Raw genomic sequence first — 18,420 nt, forward strand, 5'->3', positions numbered from 1 at the left:
TCAGCTACCCTGCTTTCAGCCATCAATTCCATTTCCCTCTCAAGAGCTAACTACTAATTACAGCTTAGAGTTTATATTTTCAAACCATTTTCTATTAGTTTAGGAATGTATACAATGTATGTGTGTATTCATAACCAGTTTTTTGGTAAATATCAAAGGGTATCATAAAGGATTATTTTTCTTGAGGTGCCTATGTATTAACCATCATGTCTTTTTGTTTTTCCATTTGGTACATATTTATCTACCTCATTCTTTTAACAGCTACATTGTAACCATTCCTCACATCATGAATATTTTAATTGTTTCTCATGCCTCATCATTGCAAACCGCAAGCTTACATAAGTATTTGTGTGCCTGTGTATGTGTGTGTGTTTATATGCACACACGTCTATTTTTGTGAAACACATGTATTACCTTTGCACAAAATTCTAGCAGTGGAATTGCTGAAATTCCATTATGTCCATTTTTAAAAACGTGTTTTTAAGCTAGCATTCAGCATAGCTTCATTGTTTTCATTAAGTAATTCACTCCAAGTAAGCTTTATATTGTTGTTTCTTTTTAAATGAAATAAACATGTTTGTTCTTCAGAGGCAAGGTTTCTGATTTTATATCTAATGAGTAAAGTGATTAACCATTCTATTTTCACTTTATAGAATAAAAATTAGAAAGTAATGTAAGCTATTGAACTGTTATCTTTTGATTAAGTTAACTATATATTGAGATGAGATCTACCTCCTTCATCATCTTCAACAGAAAATTATTTTTCAACAGCAATAACTTTGATATGAAAATCAAAAGAAAATTAATTTTTCAACATCAATTATTTTGATATGAAAATGTATACTAATAAATTTTCCTGAAACTCTATGAAACACATTAACGAACTCAGACAGCTAAATATTTACTGATCTTCAAAATGTCAATTAGAATATTTTATATATGATGCTTAAAATGACAAGGAAAAATTATACTCATTGTCTTTTCTGAGACAATATTTTATAACTGAAAGGATTCATCAGCTCTGGAAGTTTGACATTATGCTATTATTTGTGATTATTTACCTATGTTTAACTTAAATAGTAAAAATAAATTCATTTTTTGGTTAAAGTGATATACACATCTTTCAGTCTTCTCATAATCAACAATAAAAAAAAATAACTGCATCTATGTTAACAAAACAACCATAGATTTGGTACAATATGAAAGTTAAAATTGAAAATGAATGAAATACTGAAAAAATTTTTCATGTAATTACTGGAGGTATTCCACTGGTATTAAGATAGATACATATTTAACTGGAAGAAGAAGGTGTGAGTTTCTGGAATTTCATTCCATGTTTTTTTTTTTTCTTTTCACCAAAATTCACCATTTATGCACCACACCCAGTGCTCCATGAAATATGTGCCCTCCATAATACCTACCAGCAGGCTCACCCAATCCCCATCTCCCTCCCCTCCAAAATCCTGTTTGTTTCTCAGAGTCCACAGTCTCTCATGGTTTGTGCCCCCCTCTGATTTCCCACAACTCACTTCTCTCCATCTCCCAATGTCCTTCATGTTATTCCTTATGCTCCATAAGTAAGTGAAACCATATGATAATTGACTTTCTCATTCCATGTTATTAATTAACTTAGACTTTGAATGACTTACCTTACCAGTGTCACAATCAGTTCCATCCATTGGTGGATCTAGCTTCGTTCTGCATTCTTTCTCACCCTCGACCTTGCACCATAACCCTGTGCAAATAACATGCTGAAAAACAAGCCCATAATAAATAATGAGGAGGTACCATGTTTTTGAGGTGAAGTCTATAATTTTTGAGAAAGCTATCTTGATAGAACAACCGAAATTGTTTGAAGAAAAATATGTTTTAGGTAATAAAACATATAAATATCACTAAATTATCATATGGCTTATGTATAGTGATTAGAATATTGATACATTAAAAACAGAAAATCTGTTTAATTCATTTAAATATCTGTACGTTTCTTAAATAAAATACATGTGATTACTACTAAGATTATGTAGGTACAACAGAGAAGTGTAAGCTAAAAACCATTATTTGTATCATTCCATGAACCAGGCTAGAAGAATAAAAGTGATGGGTTTGTGGTATGAATTTAGTGCCTGCTGTCCTAAAGCCTGTCCTCACTTATTACACTTAAAGGCCATGGTTAGCATTTCATTATTTCACAGTAGCCTTGGCCTATGACACAACACAGACTATGAATGGGTATGTTTCTGGTATCAGTCATTTCTACCTCAGTCTGAATGAGTTTCAGGTCTCCAGGATACAATGAACTTTTTCTAGGGAAAAGTCTGAGGGAAAAACAAAAATCCTGGGATAAGGTAGAAAAGACAGAGTCACGGTGAAGGAAGAGAACTCAAAACAGGCAGGAAGGAAACCTGTCAGAAACCCAAGCCCCAGCTCTAGGGGCCATCACCACAGACAGAATGAGGCACTCAGAACACATTTGCATTTCATAGAAACAGGAAGTCCATGAGGGACAGTTAGAGATGATTACAATACTGCATAGTGAAGATAACTGCATTACCTATCTAGATACATGGAGAAGGTGGAAAAAGACAGATCAATAGAGAAGAAATCATGGCAATGTGAAAGGCACAGTCTCATACAAGATTTTAAAGGAAACAAAATTTTAAAGATTGAAGAACCAAACATTGAATACCATGAAGGGCGAGGAACTCCATATTTGGAGGGAGAAAGAAACCACTTCACAGTTGATCAGGAGGTTGAGAAGATAAAAAGGCTATTTTAGGAGTTTTACTCTGCCGGTATATGCAAAACAGACTAAAAAATCACTGCAAAGTAAAAATTAGCTTATGACCCAAATTTATTAAATATTTGGGAAAGATATTTAACTGAATGTTTTAAACAGGTCAGTTACAATTTTAACACTGAATTTGTCACAAAGCTCCAAACAGTATTTTCCTTTTCTTTCTTTCTTTAAAAATATAAATTCTCTTAAAAATTATATAATATATGGCAAGAGTGGGACATATTCTATTCACCTTATTTTATTTGCTGTGATAGCTTTTCTGCTTCAAAATACTTCATCCAAATATATTGTATTATATTTAGGAGATGATTTAGCCTAACTTCTATAATTGGTTTACACAAATCATTTCCCAAAAATTCATCCAGGGATTTTTTTTTTTTTTTAAGATTTTATTTATTTATTTGAAAGACGGAGATCACAAGTAGGCAGAGAGGCAGGCAGAGAGAGAGAGAGAGGGAAGCAGGCTTCCTGCGGAGCAGGGAGCCCGATGCGGGGCTCGATCCCAGGACCCTGAGATCATGACCCCAGCCAAAGGCAGCAGCCCAAACCACTGAGCCACCCAGGCGCCCCCAGGGATTTATTTTAAAGAACGTCAATAATGTCTAAATCAAATTGCTTCTCTGCTATATTTTAGATCTTTTCAAGTTAACAGATAGGTTGTTTATTATGTACATTTGTGCACACATTTATATTTGAATTAATGGATCTCTAACCCAAGATCACAGTTCTTAAATGTATTTTTACCCTTAATAACATTCTGTTAAGGATGTCTTATAATCATGGAATCAAATGTGAAATTTTCCAACAAAGAACAATTTTGCTTCATGGGGCTTAGTTGTATTATAACATGAGTTATTTCTGCCAGGCTCATTAGTTAACCAGTGCATACTGAAGTGCATATTGAACAAAAAAACAAATCTTGTATACTGTAGTTTTGTAATAATACTGGTTACTGAACACCTGATGGTGGTCTAAATTCTGACCTTCCACCATTATCTGCTATTCATAGCAGCAGGTACTCTAATTGATTCCCACTTCAGGCACTGGGAGAACGAAAGCAAACTTGGCAGCTTTTCAAGATAAGCACGATCATTTAGAATATATCTCTCATAGAGGAGATCTCTGTACACTTTATATTCTGCAGGTCCAGGGATCTTATGGGAAGTAAATTATAGCGTTATTCTTAAAAATAACTCAGATTTAGGATTTCAAACTAAACTGTCAAAAGTAACACAAGAAAATGTTGAAGAAGAAATGGTATGGACTATTTTCACCTTGAGAAGTAGAGTATCTCAGATGTGTGATATGAGGGCCAATATCAAGCCCTTCTTAAGATATTACAAGGATACTATAAAGGGGCAAGGGACATCTGGATGGCTCAGTTGGTTAAGAGTCTAACATTTGATTTTGGCTCAGGTGATGATCTCAGTGTCCTGAGATCCATCCTTGCCTCAGGCTCCGTACTCGGTATATGTTAAGTTAGAGTCAAATATTTTTTGCAACTCAACTGCTGAAAGAATTTAATGTATCAATTAAGAAATGAACTTTTAAACTTCAAATGCTTTCCATAGGAACCCAGGACAGAACTTCACACCTCAGTTCTTCCTAGAAAGCTAATAAATAATAATGTAATATTCTCTTAAAAATTTTTTTTCCATAATGAGAAAAGACCATTAAAAGCATATAACAAGGAGAGGAGCAAGACGGTGGGGGAGAAGACCTAAATATCAACAGATCCCAGGAGTTCAGCTAGGTAGTAATGAAACCATTCTGACCACCTACAAACTCAAAAGGAAATACAAGAGAAGAAGAGCAGCAATTCTAGGAAAAGAAAAGTGACCACTTTTCGGAAGTAAAAGATGTGGAGAAGTGAACCTGAATTGATACATATTAAGAGAGACTGCAGGAGGGAGGGACCAGTAAAATCAGAACTTTTAGAAGTCTACTCCACTGACGGACTTTGCTCTAGAGACTAAGCATTGAGGAACACTTGTGGGGACAGTGTGGTCTCAGGGCCCATGGGGTGGCAAAAAGACCAGGGGTGTCTGAATGTGACAGAGCTCCCAGGTATTGGAGTGGGGAATCTGGCTGCAGAGATGGAGCAAGGTGGAGGGTTCTCAGCTCAGGGTTACATTAAACCATGATCTGAGGCACAGTCAGACCATTGCTCTTCAAGCAGGGACCCCACAAGTGGCAGATCCAGAATGAACCCCTCCTTCCTCCTCCAGGAGGAGCGCAGGAGCATGCGGCAAGAATCTGCTGGGCTTGGAGACTCCAACGGGGCCATTGGCCAGAGAAAGAAATGCTTGGTCACAGGCTGGGTGAGAGCAGAGTTCGGCGAGAGACCAGGGAGATGGGAGGGATTGACGCTTTTCTGTGAGGGTGCATTGAGGAGTGGGGCGCTGAGCTCTTAGAGATTGGGAGGCCACCATTTTCATTCCCATCTGCCCAAACTATACGGAAAGTATTCAGGACCAAAAGCTCCAGAGAGTGAAACCGCGCAGACTGCTTAGCATGGCCCCTAGCAAAGGCGGTACAATTGCGTCTTGGGCAAAGACATTTCAGAATCACTGCAACAGGCCCCTCCCTGAGAAGATTAGCAAGAAAACCCAGCCAAGACCAAGTTCACCAATCAATGAGAACTGCAAAACATCAGAGCTACAGGAGTAAGCCACATCGAATTCATGGTTTTTTCGCCATGATTCTTTAGTCTCTCAAAGTAAATTTTTAAATTGTATTTTTTCTTACTCTTTTATTTTATCTGCTTCCTATTTTAATGTTTTTTTAACTATTGTATCCTATCAATAATTAAAAAAAAATCTTTTTAGATTTTCATTGCTATACTCATATTCGATCCCTTTATTGTATTTAATCTTCTTTTTTTGTATACATACAGGTTTCTCCTTCTTTAAAATTTTGGGATACAAGGGGCGCCTAAGTGGCTCAGTGGGTTAAAGCCTCTGCCTTCGGCTTGGGTCATGATCCCAGGATCCTGGGATCGAGCCCCGCATCGGGCTCTCTGCTCAACAGGGAGCCTGCTTTCTCCTCTCTCTCTGCCTGCCTCTCTACCTACATGTGATCTCTGCCTGTCAAATAAAAAAAAAAAAAAGAAAGAAAGAAAAGATCTAAAATCTAAACAAGTTGAAATTAAAAAATCTATTAATGGGGTGCAATAAAAAATGGAGGCTCTTACTACTAGGTCAAATGAGGCAGGAAAGAGAATTCATGATATAGAAGACCAAATGATGGAAAATAAAGAAGCTGAGTAAAAGAGAGACTAACAATTACTGGACCATGAAGGAAGGTATGCAAGATACCATAAGATGAAACAATACTAGAATAATTGGGATCTCAGAAGAAGAAGAAAGAGAAAGGGGCAGAAGGTATATTGGAGCAAATTATAGCAGAGAATTTCCCTAATTTGGAGAAGGGAACAAGCATCAAAATCCAGGAAGAACAAAGAAACCTCCCTCAAAATCAGTAAATAAATCACCTAATAGTAAAACTTATAGGTCTCAGTGGCAAAGAGAAAATCCTGAAAGCAGCTTGGGACAAGAGGTCTGTAATATAGAATGGTACAAATAGGGGCGCCTGGGTGGCTCAGTGGTTAAGCCGCTGCCTTTGGCTCAGGTCATGATCTCAGGGTCCTGGGATCGAGTCCCGCATCGGGCTCTCTGCTCGGCAGGGAGCCTGCTTCCTCCTCTCTCTCTCTCTCTGCCTGCCTCTCTGCCTACTTGTGATTTCTCTCTGTCAAATAAATAAATAAAATCTTTAAAAAAAAAAAAAAAGAATGGTACAAATATTAGATTGCAGCAGACCTACCCACAGAGACCTGGTAGACCAGAAAGAACTAGCATGATATACTCAGAGCACTAAATAAGAAAAATATTCAGCCAAGGATACTATATTCAGTTAGGCTATCATTGAAAATAGAAGGAGAGATAAAAGGCTTCCAGGACAAACAAAAATTAAAAGAACTTGAAAACACCTAAGCAGCCCTACAGGAAATATTGAAAGGGGTCCTCTAAGCAAAGACAGAGCCTACAAGTAATAGTCCAGGAAGGAACAGAGACAATATACAGTAGCAATCACCTTACAGACAATATAATGGCACTAAATTCATAACTTTCAATAGTTACCCTGAATGTAAATGGGCTAAATGCCTGAATCAAAAGACACAGGGTATTAGAATGGATTAAAAAAACAAGACCCATTGATACGCTGCCTACAAGAAACTCATTTTAGGCCCAAAGACACCTTCAGATTGAAAGTGAGGGCATGGCAAACAATTTACCATGTTAATGAGCATCAAAAGAAAGCTGGGATGGCAATCTTTATTCCAGATAAATCAGTTTTTTAGCCAAAGACTATAATAAGAGATGAGGAAGGACCCTATATCATACTTACAGGGTCTGTCCAACAAGAAGATCTAACAATTTTAAATATCTATGCCCCTAACATGGGAGTAGCCAATTATATAAACCAAGTAATAACAATATCAAAGAAGCACATCAACAATAATGCAATAATAATAGGGGACTTTAACACTTCACCTCACTGAAATGGACAGATCATCTAAGCCAAAGATGAACCAGGAAATAATGGCTTTAAATGACACACTGGACCAGATGAACATCACAGATATATTCAGAACATTCCTCCCAAAACAAGAGAATACACATTCTTCGCTAGTGAACATTCTCCAGAAGAGATCACATCCTGGGTCACAATACAGTTCTCAACCAGTACCAAAAGATTGGGATCATTCCCTGCATATTTTCAGACCACAATGCTTTGCAGCTAGAAATCAATCACAGAAAAAAGTTGGAAAGAACTCAGATCCATGGAGGCTAAAGGGCATCCTACTAAAGAGTGAATGGGTCAACCAGAAAATTAAAGAAGAATTAAAAAATTCATGGAAACAAATGAAAATGAAAACACATCTGTTCAAAATCTGTGGGACACAGCAAAGGTGGTCCTGAGAGTAAAGTATATAGTGATAAAAGCCTTTCTCAAGAAACAAGAAAGATCTCAAGTACACAACCTAACCTTACATCAAAAGGAGCTGGAGAAAGAAAAGCAAAGAAAGCCTAAACCCAGAAGGAGAAGAGAAATAATAAAGATCAGAGCAGAAATCAATGAAATAGAAATCAAAAGAATAGGAGAACAAATCCATGAAAGTAGGAGGTGGTTTTTTGAAAGAACTATTAAGACTGATAAACCCCTGGCCAGAAGTATCAAGAAGAAAAGAGGAAGGACCCAAATAAATAAAATCATGAATGAAAGAGAAGAGATCACAACCAACACCCAAAAAAAAAAAAAAAAAAAAACAATTATAAAAGCATATTTGAGCAACTATATGTGGGCAAATTTGACAATCTGGAAGAAATGGATGCATTCCTAGAGACATATAAACTACTAAAACAAAACCAGGAAGAAATAAAAAACCTGAACAGACCCACAATGAGTAAGGAGATAGAAGGAGTCATCAAAAATATCCCAACAAACAAGAGTCCAGGGCCAGATGGCTTCCCAGGGGAATTTTACCAAACATTTAAAGAAGAATTAATACCTAGTCTCCTGAAACTGTTCCAAAAAATAGAAATGGAAGGAAAACTTCCAAGCTCATTTTATGAAGCCAGTATTATCTTGATCTCAAAACCAGACAAAGAACCCACCAAAAAGGAGAATTACAGATCAATAGCTTCATGAACACAGATGCAAAAATTCTCACCAAAATACTAGCCAATAGGATCCAACAGTACATTAAAAGGATTATTCACCACGTCCAAGTGGGATTTATTCCTGGGCTGCAAGGTTGGCTCAATATCCACAAATAAATCAATGTGATACAATACATTAATAAAAGAAAGAACAAGAACCATATGATACTCTTAACAGGTGCTAAAAAAACATTTGACAAAGTACAGCATCTTTTCTTGATCAAAACTCTTCAATGGGTTAAGGATAGAGGGCACGTACCTCAATATCATCAAAGCCATCTACGAAAAACCCACAGTGAATATCACTCTCAATTGGCAAAAACTGAGAGCTTTTCTACTAAGGTCAGGAACATGGCAGGGATGTCTACTATCACCACTGCTATTCAACATAGAACGAGAAGTCCTAGCCTAAGCAATCAGACAACAAAAAGAAATAAAATGTATATGAATAGGCAGAAAAGAAATCAAACTCTCACTCTTTACAGATGATATGATACTTTATGTGGAAAACCCAAAAGACTCTACTCCCAAACTGCTAGAACTCATGCAGGAATTCAGTAAAGTGTCAGACTATAAAATCAATGCAAAGAAATCAGTTGCATTTCTATACACTAACAGTGAGAGAGAGAAAACAGATATTAAGGAGTATATCCCACTCACAATTGCACCCAAAACCATAAGACACCTGGGAATAAACCTAACCAAAGAGGTCAAGAATCTGCACTCAGAAAACTATAAAGTACTCATGAATGAAATTGAGGAAAACAAAAAGAAATGGAAAAATGGCTCCATACTCATGGATTGGAGGAACAAATATTATGAACATGTATATGCTACCTAAAGCAATCTACACATGTAATGCAATCCCTATAAAAATACCATCAATCTTTTTTCAAAGAAATGGAAGAAATAATCCTAAAATTTCTGTGGAACCAGAAAAGACCGCAAATAGCCAGAGGAATGTTGCAAAGGAAAACCAAAGTTGGTGGCATCACAATTCCAGACTTTAAGCTCTATTACAAAGCTATCATCATCAAGACAGGATGGTACTGGCACAAAAGCAGACACATAGATCAATGGAACAGAATAAAGAACCCAGAAATGGCCCCTCAACTCTATGGTCAACTAATCTTAGACAAAGCAGGAAAGTGTATCCAATGGAAAAAATACAGTCTCTTCAACAAATGATGTTGGGAAAACTGGACAGCCACATGCAGAAGAAGGAAACCGAACCATTTCCTTACACCACACACAAAAATAGACTCAAAATGGATGAAAGACCTCAATTTAAGACAGGAATCCATAAAATTCCTTGAGGACAACATAGGCAGCAACCTTTTTGACCTCAGCTGCAACAACTTCTTCCTAGAAACATCACCAAAGGCAAGGGAAGCAAGGGCAAAAATCAACTATTGGAACTTCACCAAGATCAAAAGCTTTTGCACAACAAAGAAAACAGTCGACAAAACCAAAAGACAATTGAAAAAATGGGAGAAGATATTTGCAAATCACATATTAGATAAAGGGCTAGTATCCAAAATCTATAAAGAACTTATCAACCTCAACACCCAAAGAACAAATAACCTGATCAAGAAATGGGCAGAAGGCATGAACAGACATTTCAGCAAAGAAGACATCCAGATGGCCAACAGAAACATGAAAAAGTGTTCAACATCATTCACCATCAGGGAAATACAAATCAAAACCACAGTGAGATATCAACTCACACCAGTCAGGATGGCTAAAATTAAAGTCACAAATCGATAGATGTTGGTAAGGATGAGGAGAAAGGGGAACTCTCCCACACTGTCGGTAGGAATGCAAGCTGGTACAGCCACTCTGAAAAATAACATGGAGGTTCCTCAAAAAGTTGAAAATACAGCCACCCTATGACCCAACAATCACACTACTGGGTATTTACCCTAAAGATACAAATGTAGTGATTCGAAGGGGCACATGTACCTGAATGTTTATAGCAGCAATGACCACAGCAGCCGAACTATGGAAAGAACCTAGATGTTCATCAACAGATGGAAGGATTAAGAAAATGTGGTGTATATATCTACATGGAATACTATGCAGCCATCAAAAAACCATGAAATCTTGCCATTTGCAATGACATGGATGGAAGGAACTCGAGGTTATTATGCTAAGCAAATTAAGTCAATCAGAGAAAGACAATTATCCTATGATCTCTCTGATATGAGGAATTTGAGGGGCAGGATGGGGGGTGGTGGGGATAGGGGAGTAAAAAAATGAAACAGGTGCTCGCTTCGGCAGCACATATACTAAAAAAAAAAAAAAAAGAAAAAAGAAACAGGATGGAACCAGGGAGGGAGACAAACCCTAAGAGACTCTTAATCTCAGGAAACAAACTGAGGGTTGCTGGGGGGTAGGGGAATATGGTAGATGGGTTATGGACATTGGGGAGGGTATGTGTTATGGTGAATGCTGTTGAATTGTGTAAGACTGTTGATTCATAGACCTGTACGCCTAAAGCAAATAATACATTATATGTTAATTTTTTAAAAAGCATATAATAGGAATTTGGATTTTTACTCAAGTAGGATTTTTTAAATGTTTACATGAAAATACTATATATTTTAAATGAAATAATTTAAGTGGAACATTAATTGTCCACATATAAAAATCATAAATTTTATCTTCAAAGATAACCTATATTCATATCTTTCTTTACAGTAAATAGTTACATTAAAATGTTCTGAAATTGGGCACCTGGGTGGCTCAGTTGGTTGGGCAACTGCCTTCGGCTCAGGTCATGATCCCAGGTCATGCAGGATCAAGTCCCGCATCAGGCTCCCAGCTCTTTGGGGAATCTGCTTATCTCTCTGACCTTCTCCTCTTTCATGCTCTCTCTCACTCATTCTCTCTCAAATAAATAAATAAAATCTTAAAAATAAAAAATGTTCTGAAATTTACGTCAAAATACAAAAGTCTTGGGGCACCTGGGTGGTTCAGTTAAGCGGCTGCCTTTAGCTCACATCATGATACCAGCGTCCTGGGATCCAGCCCCACGTTGGGCTCCCTGATTAGCAAGCAAGGAGTCTGCTTCTCCTTCTCCATCTCCCGCCTTGCTCCTGCTCTCACTCACTATCTCTGTCTGTCTGTCTGTCTCTCTAGTATATAAAATCTTTAAAAAAAATGTTTTAAATTAAAAAAATAGAAAAAAAACCTTACATACAACCATACAGAAGTAACAAATCTTTTACATGTAACTCCTTGTTCTACCACTTGTATTATCTTCCAAAATACAATTTCAGTAACTTAACATTTGGTAGTAAATGTAATTCAGCATGGAATAATATTATTAAAAACATTATTTTCCATTACAAAACATTATAGTATTTTCAAGGATGGAAGAGTAGAAAAAGGGGGAGAAGGGTATTTTAAGACACAGAAAACAAAGACTCTAAAGGAATAATAAAAAGCAGAAATCTAGTTCTTTGTAAAGAATAAAATTGAAAATTAAGAAAGAAAAAAGAGGGGCATCTGGGTGGCTCAGTGGGTTAAAGCCTCTGCCTTCGGCTTAGGTCATGATCTCAGAGTCCTGGGATCAGGCCCCGCATCAGGCTCTCTGCGCGGCAGGGAACCTGCTTCCCCCCCTTCTCTCTGCCTGCCTTTCTGCATACTTGTGGTCTCTGTCCATCAAATAAATAATAAAATAAAATCTTTAAAAAAAAGAGAGAGAAAAGAGAAGGCAAAACAACAACAACAAAACAATAAACCACAGAAAACAAACAAACCCACAAACCTTACTGTTAGAATAAAATGAAGGTATAACCACAGATGTCAGGTTTCTACAAATAAAAAGATATAAACAGTTTTATGCCAATAAATTTGACAACTTATGACAACTTACATGAAATGAAAAGATATTTTAAAACCTTCCTAAAAACTTACTAAAATGGACTCAAGAAGAAAAAGAGAAGCAGAGCTATTCTGTAAACATAAAATAGTTAAAAGTGATTGTTAAATATCTTCCCACAAAGTATACAGCTGGTCCAAAAACTAACAATCTTTCAAAAATTTAGTTTCTCATTTTATGTAAGTTCTCTAGAGAAGAGAAAAAGAAGAAACACTTTAAAATACCCTTAGATACCCACACTAGACAGAGATTTCAAAAGATAATGAAAATAGTAATCTACCTAATTTATTAATCTAGATTTAAGTATGCTAAGCAAGCTTTAACAGGCTGAATCCAACAATGCCTAAAAAAACGCAATGCCATGACCAAGTTGGGTTTTTCTTCAGAATGCAAGGTTACTGTAATATCAGAGATTTGATTAATGTAATCAAGTACATTGATAACTTTAAAATCTATGAGTTCTGTACTTATAATACAAAGCTTAAAATGTAATTCAATATCTATTCTTTAAAAAAAGATCTTAGCACACCAGCCTTTGAAAAAAATGTCTTCACAATTACTGGACACCTATGAAACTCTACAACAAATAGCATTAAAAAAAAGTGAAATGTTGAAAAGTTTTCTTTTAAAATTCGGAAAATGGCAAAGATAGTATCTTGGCACCCATATCAGGAAATGAGTACATGGTGTATTCAAACTGGCAAGAGGAAAAAAAAATAACTGTCAATATAAACTCCTGAACTCAGCTAAAATTTTATTCAAGACTGACAGTTAAATAAAGAGTCTTTCAAGGAAACAAAAACAGAGTATTTACCACCAACCGATCTGCTCAAAAGGAACTTCTAAATGTTGTATTTCAAGAAGGAATATGATCTCATAGGAAAGGACTGAAAAACGACAGTGAGTGAAGAGACTGATAAAAATGAGGATAAAATCCAAATAAATGTTGAATATGGAAAACAACAGTAATTGGATTTTAGCCAATGCTATAAAACTTCCTCCAAGTGGGAAAAAAAATACTAGAAATGCAGCTCATTTACATCTCAAAAACTTTATCCTTCTACAGAGAAATTTTGGCCCCCGGCAGTCAAATAAGCTTGATGTTTTCTCTTTTCTTCCTTTACTCCAAAGATCCTTAGTGGCAGAAGTAGCAAGAGTAGTCTGAGTAGCACACATGGGGAAAAACACAACCCAAGCTGAGGCAACCAATGAGGTGGCAAGCTGCAAAGGATTCCTGAACAGAACACACCAGCAAGTGTGAAAGAAAGTCAAGGAATGTGAAAAAATTTAGAAAAAGGAAGACTGTCAGGATGTAGTTAGTGAAGTCCCAAAGAAAAGAAAAAGAATGTAAGTAAAAAGGAACTCTTTGAAATATTAAAAAAAAAAAAAAAAAGATGCAGAAATCCCTCGTATGAAAGAGATAAAAAAATAAAAAGATTCTCCTTGCCCATCCCCACAGATGGACCACCCTGTAAATTACAACCATCAACTGTGGGCAGAATACAAAAAACCACCTCATACTCGTTCTGGAGAATGAACAGTGGTAAGGGAACTTTTTAGGCGAGCCAAAGGGATTGGACAAACTGTGTTAAATACCTTTGCATTGTTGAGCTGACTGTGGGCTGTGCTTACGGCTTGGCATTAAATGGCTAAAGCAACAGTGAGAAAGAGGCCATCTTTTTAGATTTGTAAAGACAGAAGCTGCTGTGGTGAAAGCTGTCAAAAAAACTCACAGGCCAGTCTGGACCCACACATCTGGAAAACACCCTCCCTATAGGACAGATAAAGAAAAAGTAGACTGAAGATATGAGTTCTTGTCCACAGTAGGGAAGGCAGAGTTTCCAGTTTGAATCTAATGGTTAATATTCTGGGGAGGTGGATGGAGTGGGGGAGAGGAGATACTATTTAGAGGAATACAACAGAATTCAGAGTACCCGCAATAATGATCAGCAAACTTAACAATGTAAAGTGCTGAAGAATACATGTTTTAGGCTTGTGACCATATGGTCTCTGCTGCAAGTACTCAATATGGTCACTGTAGCTTGAAGGTGGCCAGGGAGAACATAGGAACAAATGGAGGTGACTGTGTTCTAGTAAAACTTTATTTGCAAAAACAAGAAGTCAGCTCCCAGGCCACAGTTTGTGAGAAATTAATGTATTAATATGTAATGGGTTAATGTACTCATATTGCAGAATAAAACATGTCCACACAAATGTTCATTTACAAATGATCAAAGTAGCCTTAATCATAATAGCTAACATCCCAGATGTCTACTAAGAGATGAGTTAATAAAGAAAATATAAGTTTAAATAAGAAAATAGTTAAATAAGTTAAATAAGAAATAGTTAATAAGTTAAATAAGAAATAGTTAAGTAAGAAATAAGAAATAGTTAAATAAGTTAAATAAGAAAAATAAGTTATCTACCAGTGCAATACTCATACCATGAGAGGTCAAACTAATTCTTTTTTTATTTTTTAAATGTTTTTTTGTTTTGTTTTTAAAGATTTTATTTATTTATCAGAGAGAGAGAGGGAGTGAGAGCGAGCACAGGCAAACAGAATGGCAGGCAGAGGCAGAGGGAGAAGCAGGCTCCCTGCTGAGCAAGGAGCCCGAAGTGGGACTCGATCCCAGGACGCTGGGATCATGACCTGAGCTGAAGGCAGCTGCCCAACCAACTGAGCCACCCAGGTGTCCCAGTAATTCTTGATACACATAAAAGTGTATAAAGAATGTAAGATTTTTGGATAGAGAGGATAGTATCATTTCTCTATAAGAAAGTGGTAAAGGAGAAATAAGGGAAAAATAGAATATAAATATGAAACACATAAAACAGACTGACAGAATAAAAATCCCAGATAAAACTAATAATAATCCCAGAATAAAAATCCCAGATAAAACTAATTTAAATAAATGCAAAAATCAAAAATATTAAATTAGCTGTTGAAAATACAGAAAAACCCCACAAAACTATTACCTTGGTTTAAACAGAAAAATAGAAAGTCTAGTTACTGCTTTACTCTAATCAACATTTCTAGATCTAGATAGTTATATTTATATCTGTAAAGGTTGAAGATATAGGCATGGAAAATAATAGCCAGGATAGAAGTTTTTACACTAGACAAAACAGATTTTAAGGCACAAGTCATAAAAAGATGGAAACGGGAAAAACAGATCAAGCAAATGAAAAACTGTGTGTATGTACCTAGTAATAAAAATCAACATTTCTCTGCATGAATACATTTTTAAAAATCCAAAATGCCTCTGGTGCTAAAGAAATATTTAAGCTAAAGGAAAGGGTAGGTACCATAGAGGAATTTAATCCCAAAGTTGGGAAGAAAGTGTATAAGATGAAAAAACAAGGAAACAAACAAATAAAAAAAATATAAAGAACACAACCTTCATGGGAAAATTTGATGGATTTGTCCACCTCAAAATTAAGAGACAAAGTACAAAGTATAAAAAGTTAGCACACACACAACAAATGCACCATTGCTAAGACATAACGAATTTTCAATTAGAACACAGAAAGAACTGCAAATCAGCACAAAAAAGCCAGAAAACTGAGAAATGGGTGGAAATGTAAATAGGCAATTTACAAAGATAAAAACTTAAAAAAATTAAAGCCCATGTTATTAAAAGTCACGGGTTAAATGAGTTCTAGGAAAAGAAGCAGCTGGATTATGCAGTCAAGTAAGTGGTCATGAAACTCATGTCCTCCCAGACGAGTCAGGGCTAAAGCTCAAAGGATAAGATGAAACATTGATTAGAATACAGTATATTCGGAATCATTTCCTTCAAGTTCTAGCACTCCATAGTTTTACTGATCTTACAAGAAGGAAGGACTTAAAACTTAACAACTTCTCAATCTTGACATGTTTTATCAATGATGCTTTCTTAGTTGCCCTAACAATTACTAGCCATCGAGGGTTACTTGATGCCACATCTTTTAAGGTCCAGATCCCTGTTGCCTCTGGAATTTCACAATGCCAAATCAGAGCATCAGATTTCTAGAATTCTTCATAAGCTACCTCATTTCAATGCCAGTCTCTTCACTGGATCGAATGAGATGTTTTAGTAGTCCATTGTCTTTGATACACCAATTTAATATAAGAAAAATGTGAAACTGGAACTTCCCTCGTTACTTTTTTAAGTCATCATATGATTTGATCAAAGTAGGAAATTTCCTGTATGATATAATATATATTCAATTCACTATGTGCCTACTCCAAACCAACGGCAGAGCCTTAGGTCTCCTGGAGGTCTTCAGATTTTTAGCACACTTCCTTCTCACTAAAAAAAAAAAAAAAAGCAACTCTCATACAGTCACTCTTACTGTTTCAGCGAAACACCCATACCTCTGAATTCTGAGCCAGGGTAGTAAGTTCAGGAAGCTACTCTGATGACTTGGTGCTTTTTCAAGCTGGCTCAGCCACAACATGCTAGATGGCCTAGAAGTACCAATTGTTTAAGAATCAGGAACCAGCCATCAAGAAGTTAGCACATTAAGTCAGAAGAGTGAGGTATTACTAGAGGTTGACTAGTTTCACAAGTCTTTAAACATGATCTTTTATCTCAATAGGTACCTATTCCTTTAAACACTGTGCAGACATTATGTTATGATCCTAAGGGTAAATTTACATCATTAATTAGATCAGCATGTACGTTATGTTGGAATTTCTAGTGCTTGTGCATAACTATCTGTTTATACGTATGGAAAACCATACTTCTTAGCTAATTCAAGTGCTATGGACCAACTACCATTTTCTCTAAGATTCTACCTGAGACAAACATTTTAATGAGTTGCTATGAATCCTCACTTCATGCAGCCTGATACATTACTTATAATTGATGGGAAATAGGATGATCATAGGATGCCTGATTAACTCACATACAAGATGTGAAACATAAACCATCTGTCCTTATAGGCTGGTTTTTGTGTAATCACTGAATTAATACTGAATAACATTGAGGTTGTCTTCATGCTCTCTTGATGTATGATATATCCAAGACTGACTACAGGTGAAAATTTAGAATCTTTATTCCATCATTCAATTGATCCACTTCTTCATTTAACAAATATTTATTGAGCACTCTTTTAGGTGCCAGAGGGACAGTAATAAAAAGGACTGATAGATAATTTCTTCATTTACCAAGCCTGTCTTCTAAGAGACTTGTTTTGTTTGTAAACGTTGGATGACTAACTAGTAGATGTAGTGACTCCATTGTATCCAAGTGTGTGGCTTAACCAGGAGAACTCTCCAAATTCTACACTTTACAGCTATTACCCTCATATTTTTAAGTTATACCCCCTGACATTTGTAGGTTCAGAGATTTCCAGATAGTTCCAACTCATAGAGTACTAAATCTTGTGGGAAAAGCAAGTCAATTACATATTCTCAGACTTCTTGTACTCCCGTCTTCTGCTTTTTCATTTCCACTTTGAAAATATCCCAACAGAGCCTTCATGATCTTGTTTTCTCTTGGTCCTATTCCCACCAACTGATGTCTTCAGAATTTTCTTTGTTGGTTTTTCCATATGTTCCTCATCTCCAAATACAGTAGTCAACAACTTCTCTGTCTCTCCTTTGTCGTTTTTATCTAACTCCTTTCCTAGCAGCTCTAGCTGGATGTTTAATGAGCATCTTAAACTTGAAACATGACTGAAATTTCATTCCAGGGCATTCTGTTTTCTCTTTCCATATTCCTCCTGAGATAAATGCATGGCCTGCTCTCTCACTGCCTTCAGATATCAAAATAAATGTCACCTTCTCCAGGAAGCCTTCCTAGATCACCCTATAGAAAAATAACATCATCCCCATCCTCCCAATCCCTGGTTTGACTCTCTATCCCTCTTATCTGGATTTGTACCTTTCCAAAATACTTATTACCAACTAACGTGTTATAAATGTATTTGTTAAAATGTATGTATCAATGTTTTTGCCTGTTTTTTGCAAAAAAAAAAAAAAAAAAAAAAAAAGTAAGCTCCATGAAAGGTGGGGTCTTTGTTTC

At 36.2% G+C, this 18,420-nt stretch overlaps 1 protein-coding gene across 1 annotated transcript in view; it reads right to left on the minus strand.

Annotated features, from left to right (window-relative positions):
- Nucleotides 1-18,420, minus strand: part of ADAMTS19 (ADAM metallopeptidase with thrombospondin type 1 motif 19) — a 255,032-nt gene that overhangs the window by 88,608 nt on the left and 148,004 nt on the right. Inside the window, exon 11 of the mRNA XM_082725818.1 lies at nucleotides 1,650-1,751. Within this exon, the coding sequence (XP_082581944.1) occupies nucleotides 1,650-1,751 (102 nt within the window). The remainder of the gene's footprint in view (nucleotides 1-1,649; nucleotides 1,752-18,420) is intronic.

Source organism: Mustela nivalis, assembly GCF_964662115.1.
Source record: "Mustela nivalis genome assembly, chromosome: 3".
NCBI classification, from domain to species: domain Eukaryota; kingdom Metazoa; phylum Chordata; class Mammalia; order Carnivora; family Mustelidae; genus Mustela; species Mustela nivalis.